This window comes from Miscanthus floridulus, chromosome 9 (assembly GCF_019320115.1).
Source record: "Miscanthus floridulus cultivar M001 chromosome 9, ASM1932011v1, whole genome shotgun sequence".
In the NCBI taxonomy this organism is placed as follows: domain Eukaryota; kingdom Viridiplantae; phylum Streptophyta; class Magnoliopsida; order Poales; family Poaceae; genus Miscanthus; species Miscanthus floridulus.
The window spans coordinates 98,212,566-98,220,111 of record NC_089588.1 but is presented as its reverse complement, the minus strand read 5'-3'; the positions used below and the strand labels follow the sequence as shown (position 1 = coordinate 98,220,111).

At 42.2% G+C, this 7,546-nt stretch overlaps 1 protein-coding gene across 1 annotated transcript; it reads left to right on the top strand.

Annotated features, from left to right (window-relative positions):
- Nucleotides 1-1,414: 1,414 nt before the first annotated feature.
- Nucleotides 1,415-2,372, top strand: LOC136480372 (sphinganine C4-monooxygenase 1-like). The gene is made up of 2 exons (XM_066477940.1): nucleotides 1,415-1,636; nucleotides 1,767-2,372. The coding sequence occupies exons 1-2, from the start codon at nucleotides 1,415-1,417 to the stop codon at nucleotides 2,370-2,372; spliced, it is 828 nt and encodes a 275-aa protein (XP_066334037.1).
- The last annotated feature ends 5,174 nt before the right edge of the window (nucleotides 2,373-7,546 follow it).

Here is a 7,546-nt window from a genome sequence, read left to right as displayed (position 1 = left end):
CTTGAGAATAATTGTATATACTTCAGATATATATGAATATAAATCTAATATAATTACATGAAGCATACAAACACACCATGATAGAGGAAAATTAATTAATGGTCTATTTATCCATAAATAATTAAAATACATATTTATTAATTACAATAAACAATTTCAAAGACAACAATTAGCAACAATTATACTTTACCCAATATCTTTCATACAAACCCTAGTCTAATTTCATCAAACATAAATTTACAAACACAAAATTAATAAAAAAACCAAACCCAAGATCTAGATCCACATGCCCATGAAACATCCATAAAACTAACTAATTGTTCACTAAAATCAAGAAACATGGACCATATAAGGGTATGATCTTGTTCCCATCTCTAATTTACCCTAGTACATTTAAAACTTGGGTCTAATTTGCTTCATAAGTAGCTCAAGCACCATAGAAGAGAGAGAAAAACAAAACTCTAATTACTCACTAACCAACCATTAAAACTTCAAAAAAGTGTGGAATAACATTTTTTTACCTTCTACAACCACTCCACCAAAGGATTTGAGACCAAAACCTTCCCCCCTTAGTAGAGCAATTTTTGAGAGGTGCCCAAGACCTCCCCTACAAATAGCAGGTAATAATACGCGGCCATTTGTAGGGGCGGCTGGTGATTAAGCCGCCCCTACAAATATCAGGTAATAATACGCGGCCATTTGTAGGGGCGGCTCAATCACCAGTCGCCTCTACAAATAGAATCGCAGGGGGCGGCTGGTGAGTGAGCCGCCCCTACAAATCAGACCCATTTGTAGGGGCGGCTCGTATCATCAGCCGCCCCTGCTGTTCCATTTGCAGGGGCAGCTGGTGTCTGGGAACCTAAGCACGGCACTGTAGGGGCGGCTCCATCACCAGCCGCCCCTACAAAAAATTCGATCCGTTGCTAAAAATCGTTTTTTAAGTAGTGTAGCTTGCAAGGTTTTAAATCTACAGCTAAAGGTATTTAGCGGATGACCTCTAAAACAGCTATAGCGGAGCTAAATAAGGCTATAGCGGGCTATAACCGCTAAGTTGTACATAAACACAAATAGCTTGATCAACCTCAAACAGCTATAGCCGGCTATAGCGACAGCTATAGCCAGAGATTTAAAACCTTGGTAGCTTGGTGTACTGGGTGTACTCTGGCATGCACATGGCACCTGTCCAGTCCATGGAGACATGCAAGCTGTACAGGCTGCATCCGAGGAAGGAGGAGGACAGCAAGAACCTGGTCCCCAAGCGGGAAATCGTTATGTGCGTCCTCCTGCGTACTAGCGAGATGTATTTAAACAAGTGTCTGGTGTGTTCTTGCCACCATCCATGCAGTGGATGCAAAAGCTGTGTATAGCTAACTGATAATTGTAGCAATCAGAACGCGAATACGCGATCACGTCCATGAAGTTCTTCTCTGACGAAGCATTGGCCATTTTCGTGCCCATCCTGGTGTACTGGGTGTACTCTGGCATGTACATGGCACTTGGCAAGTCCATGGACAAGTACAGGCTGCATTCGAGGAAGGAGGAGGACAGCAAGAACCTGGTGTCCAAGCTGGAAGTCATTAAGGGTGTCCTCCTGCAGCAGCTAGTGCAGGCCGGAGTGGCTGCTGTCGTGTTCACGGTACGTACGTTAGACCATCCACTCTTCTTACTCTTACTGTCTTAATTACGTGTATGGATGGTTGGACATGGCCGGCCCCCTTGAGCTTGGTAGACTTCTAGACTCTGAAGTTTTCTTATAACACATGCAGCTCACGGGAGATAGCAGCTCAACGGTCTCTTACAATGAAGAAGGACAAGGATCATCATGGTACTCCTACCTGACGGTGGCACGGCAGTTTGCTTTGGCCATGATCGTGCTAGATGGCTGGCAATACGCGTGGCATAGGTACATGCACCTGAACCGGTTCTTATACCGGCACATCCACTCATGGCACCACTGCCTCGTCGTGCCTTATGCATTCGGCTCACAATACAACCACCCTATTGAGGGCCTCATACTTGACACGCTTGGCGGGGCGTTGGCCTTCGTCGTGTCAGGCATGTCACCTCGTGCCTCCATCTTCTTCTTCTCTCTCTGTACTATCAAGGGCGTGGACGACCACTGTGGCCTATGGCTTCCAGGGAACTTGTTCCATCTCTGCTTCTGGAATAACACGGCGTACCATGACGTGCACCACCAGCTGCGTGGCAGCAGGTTCAACTTTTCGCAGCCATTCTTTGTGATGTGGGATAAGGTCTTCGGGACGCATATGCCTTACGTTCTGGAGGAGAGGCTAGGTGGCGGGCTCCAAGCACGTCCCCTCACAGCGAAGGCTGCCACAATGGCGAAAAAAACTAGTACTATGCAAGCATAGGTGATACGCTAGCTCATGCTCGATTCATATGCATGTATAATGAAGAGAAGTGCCATGATTGTAGTGCTACAAGCTCTTTTGTAATGTTATTTTCTTTATTCCTCGTTTTTAATAAAATCTCATCAGGGGCAATCTCTCTTGTCTCATAAAAAAATATATTCGAATTTATAAAGTGTTGCATGCTCTAGCAAAGGAAGGTATCTATATGCTTCTAATAAAGTTCAGATTGTTTCAGCATTTGCATATTTTAGAAAAGAAGATAGAGACGCCATCACTCTCTCTTTCATCATATCCCAAATGTCTCATTGCGTGTCTTCATACAGGCGCCCACTGCATGGCCTCACTCTTTACCCTTTGACCCTGCCACGACATGCCATAACCTCGTGAAGCAAGTAGTGGTGGAGCTGAGTGCAAGTAAAAAGTGATGTGATGCCTCTCTGTAGAGGTATGGAAGCCCTCTATTCTTACAGATAAGGATATATGATGGAATGAGAGTGGCCTACATCATCCCAACATGCCCTCACATTCCGTGGAAAGGCGCAATGACAGAGAAAAACCCTCCCCCCCCCCCCCCCCCCCCCCCAATAACCACCACCTGATGGTTTCTCTTCCTTTCTTCCAAACTGGCTTTAGTCTCCCCTTTTCCTTTTCTTAATAATCTAACCTGAGCTCATACAAAATCTAGCTTATCAACATGAACTCCATCACATGCTCTCTCAATATTTTTATGTTATTTGAGGCGTATTTCCTATCTCATTATGAGGAAATAAATACTAATGTTGCTTGAGGAAGGTGTCTGGAAATGTCGTTACTATGGAATGTGATTATTGCCTTAGGGATTGAAACAGGCAAAAGATTATGCATCCCCGTTGCTTTCATTGCCACCGACAAGGGCTGTCATTTGAGATGTTTCAGTTGTGAGACCAGACAATACCGTCGAAATGATTTGAGTCATTGTTAGGATTGGTTTTCAGAGGTTGCTGTGGCAACCATCTCTATCCAAGCATCTATAGAAATAGTTCATCTTAGCCACTGTTATAGAACCGCCTCTGTCCAGGCGTCTCTAGAAATAGTCCATCTTTAGAAACAGGTATGCAACTGCCTCTAGAAATCATTCTCCAAAACAACAGCCAACTTTGGAAATAGGTTGGCATTACCATCCACCCCTAGAAACATTTCTCAAAAGTGTCAAAGTTTCCGACCAAATTAGAAATATTTGTTTCTCGCCAATTACATTGAACCTATTTCTCACCATATGCACTATTGGCTAAACTTAATCCTATTTGAACATATTGCATCATATTCTCTAAAGTTGTTATTATATTTTAAGTTCCACTAAGGTGTAGGCCTGGACGAAAAACTCGTAACTCGCTAGCTCGCTCGACTCGCTCGTTAGTGGTTCGGCTCGAGCACGGCTCGTTTGAATTTTTAAACGAGTTGAGCCAGCACTTTAGCTCGGTTAAATAACAAGCCAGCTCGATCCATTAACTACTACTTATTTACGTAAAAATTATATAGTTTTCACTGACCGTGTGCACGTCCCTCTCTTTTAACGCGCTAGTGGCTCTGAGGGCCTATGTATGTCTCTGTCATGCAATGGAAAACGCAAAAAGCACCAGGATTACAATAATGAAATTTAACTTTAATCAATATTAATATATATCCGAAGTTACCTCTCTTCTCTCAATTTCAAATTGTAAGTTGTTTTAGTTTTTACCAAAGTCAAACTTCTAATTGTGGTCAAGTTTATAGAAAACACAAAAAATATCTGCATCGTCAAACAAGATTTACTAGATACAGCGTGACATGTTTTGATAGTGCATTATTTGATATTATAGACGTTGATTTGTGCATTTTACTATAAACTTGATCAAAATTAGAGAAGTCTAGAAAGCCTTAAATGACAAAAAATTCACCAGTGAGCATACATATTCCAGAAAAAAAAAACTAGAGCATGTGCATATACATCGAAGCTTGCAAATTTCTCAAATTATATAAGTGTGTGTGTGAGTGCGCGCCACTTGTCACTAATTTACTATACACATACATGGTCCGTCCTGCGTCACACTCACACTGAAATTAAACTACGCGCGTACTATATTGCAGAACAATGCGTGTGCTTGTTCAAAGTTGATTAGCTACTAAAAACAAATCTTCAAACAGAATAATCCCAGCGAGCTGTCTATTTAAACAAGCCTCTGGTGTTTGTTGCCACCATGCATGCCCTAGCTGCAAAAGCTGTGTAGCGAACTGATAATTAATATAAGATTTATTCGATAGCCGCATTCCATAGGCTCAACTGCATTGTCGCAACGACAACAACGATAGCACCCATACCTCTACAGAGACATGGTCATGCTCGTGGTCATGGTCGTGCTAGATGGGTGGCAGTATGTGTGGCACAGGTACATGCACCACAACAGGTTCCTGTACTGGCACATCAACTCGTGGCACCACCGCCTCGTCGTGCCCTACGCATTCGGCTCACAGCACAACCACCCCATTGAGGGCCTCCTTCTAGACACGCTCGGTGGGATGCTGGCCTTGGTCGTGTCGGGCATGTCACCTCGTGCATCCATCTTCTTCTTCTCACTTTGCACCATCAAGGGTGGAAACGTGTTCCACCTGTGCTTCTGGAATAACACGGCATACCATGACGTGCACCACCAGCTGCACGGCAGCAGGTTCAATTTTTCAAAGCCATTCTTTGCGACGTGGGATAAGTTCTTCGGGACTCATATGCCTTATGTGCTGGAGGACAGACCAGGTGGTGGGCTCCAATCACGTCCCCTCATGACAAGGCCTCCCACAATGGTGAAAAAAACTAGTGTGTGATACGCATCCTTATCAGCATTTTGTTGATAGATGGCACATACATATCGGTTGATAGTAGTTTTTGTTTTTCTACTGCTTGCAACCTTGCTATCAAGCCGGCTGTGTTTTAGGTTGTGTTTTTGACGAATGTGAACTTTTATTTTTCAGGTGGGAGGTAAGAGCTATAAGTAGACTGATGTATGCAACCAACGGTTGGATCAAATTGCTCTTGGCGATTTGCTTTGGTCATCCTAGCTAGAGATGAAAACTTTTGTAAGGACTTCCTAGAGATGATCAGTTTGTAAAGAGTGCAAGCAAAACCATATGAGATATGGCTGTGCTCAAACATCTTGAGTCTAGCCTATTAGTTGAACTTATTTCATCTTGGCTTGTTTGCCATGAATTGTGTGTCTAAGATGGCATATGACAAAATAATGATGGTCTAATATAAATTGTGAGCTTTGTTCTAGTTTATACGTGTTTCATGAGTGTGTATTGGTTTGACATGGTTAAGACTGAATGTATGGTTAACTTATAAACAAATGAAAATATATAGTTAATTTTTCATATGCCTAGCGTTAGGTAGTTGGTCGCTATAAATATATATCCTCAGAGAGTGTCATTTTAAGTTTATATAATAGGCGTCAGACCGTCAGTCATTATATCTGTTACTTAGCATCAGACGGTCAGTCGATCGTTAAAGATTTATAATGACGCCAGTAACAACTACGCATAGAAGGTCGGTACAGATATATAACAACCGACCGTATTTCGCTGAAATAGCTTATAACGACACACATGGCGACGCTAAAGATGGGCTATGGTATAGTGGGTACCAGTCGGCCAGATTCGCAAATTAACATGGTTGGGCCCATGGGAGTGCACGGCGAAGTGACGCACAGCTAGCGTTGCAAACTGGACTCATTCGTTCCCCCTGGCTCTGTACTAGATTTTGTCGTCTTTACTCCTGGACCAGCAAAGCAAAGTGCTGGTCCATGAATATTCATTCATTGCCGGCCAACCCATTTGGATGTTCGTCTCTCTGAGAGATAAAAGAGGGTCATCCAACGTAGATGTTAGATTGTGCTGGGTAGCTACTAGTAGCTAGATTATGGGGTAAGTAGCCGTCCAGCTCCATTGTTTACGTCAGGTGCTGGTCGCAAGCTTAAATAATCCTCATTTCACTGTGTGTGTGGACCGTGGACGTCTCTTTCCCTTTTGATGCTAGCGGATTTGAGGCCCTTTACATGTGTCTGTCACGCAAAATGGAAGAGCATTTGACTGAAAAAAAAATCTGAGTCAATTGTGTTCATCACGCATTGTCATAAGTAATAAAACACTTGTCTCTATCATGTAGTCCGTAACATGGGGGTTGCTAAAAATACCAAAATAGCGTTGGATGGTAGGACATTAGAGATTAGTAACATTGGGTCGGTCGGATGATCAGACGTTAAAGATTAATAACATTCGGTCGGTCGTTATATCTTGTTTTCATGGCAGACTGTCGTTATTCGTCACTTGAAGCTGGAATATTTTTCATCTCTAGAATCTAGAACAATTTTTGGCCAACCTAGAAGCAGGAACAATGTTTTTTCTTAGCTGTTGTTCCGCTCAATAAATGGTTATGAACAAAATATCCAAAATATTATTTGAATAACTTCCAACTATATGTTGTAATAAATGAAACAGTTTCTTTTAAAATAATTCTTTTGTGTATTGGACAAATGATGGTTGTGGTCACAAATCTTAAGTTTGTACTATGGATCCAAAGTGAACTCAACTGTACGCAAGAATCATTTGTAAAGTATACTTCATATTAATTTGGCAAAAATATTCAATATAGAATTATCTTATTAATATTTATTTATTCCTTGTATTAAAAAATGTAAGGTGTGTTTTAGTTTGTTTCCATGTCAAACTTTGACCAAGGGCTCAAAGCTACAAAAAATTATGGTAGAAAATGGACAAAAGGTAAGTATGTATTATTCATTGTTTCAAGTAGATACGTAGGATTTGTCATCCAGATATTTCCGGATGTTGTTGATTCTTGATTGATGAGCTAGGTCCTGGACATCAGTACAAGGCTTTGGTCCCTTGATTTGTGGGAGCATGATTGTGAGAAGCCTTCTAATATCTGGTTTTCGAGACACCCGAAGAAAAGGCCGGCAGTGGAAGCTGCCTCCGTGATGATGGTACATTCTTGTGGCAAGTGTGTAGTCTTGCCAACACCTGCTACTCCAAAGGTTGGTACCAGCTTGAGGTTTGGCTCCTTGTCAAGTAGATCCAGCAGATTGACGACTGTATCCATGGGCTCCTCGAGACCTATATGCATCCTCTGTATGGAGCTTTGGTTTCACAGG

Coding starts and splice junctions, on each gene's coding strand:
- LOC136480372 (XM_066477940.1), top strand. CDS start 1,415: ATGAAGTTCTTCTCTGACGAAGCATTGGCCATTTTCGTGCCCATCCTG. Junction 1,637..1,766: donor TGGCTGCTGTCGTGTTCACG/GTACGTACGTTA, acceptor TAACACATGCAG/CTCACGGGAGATAGCAGCTC.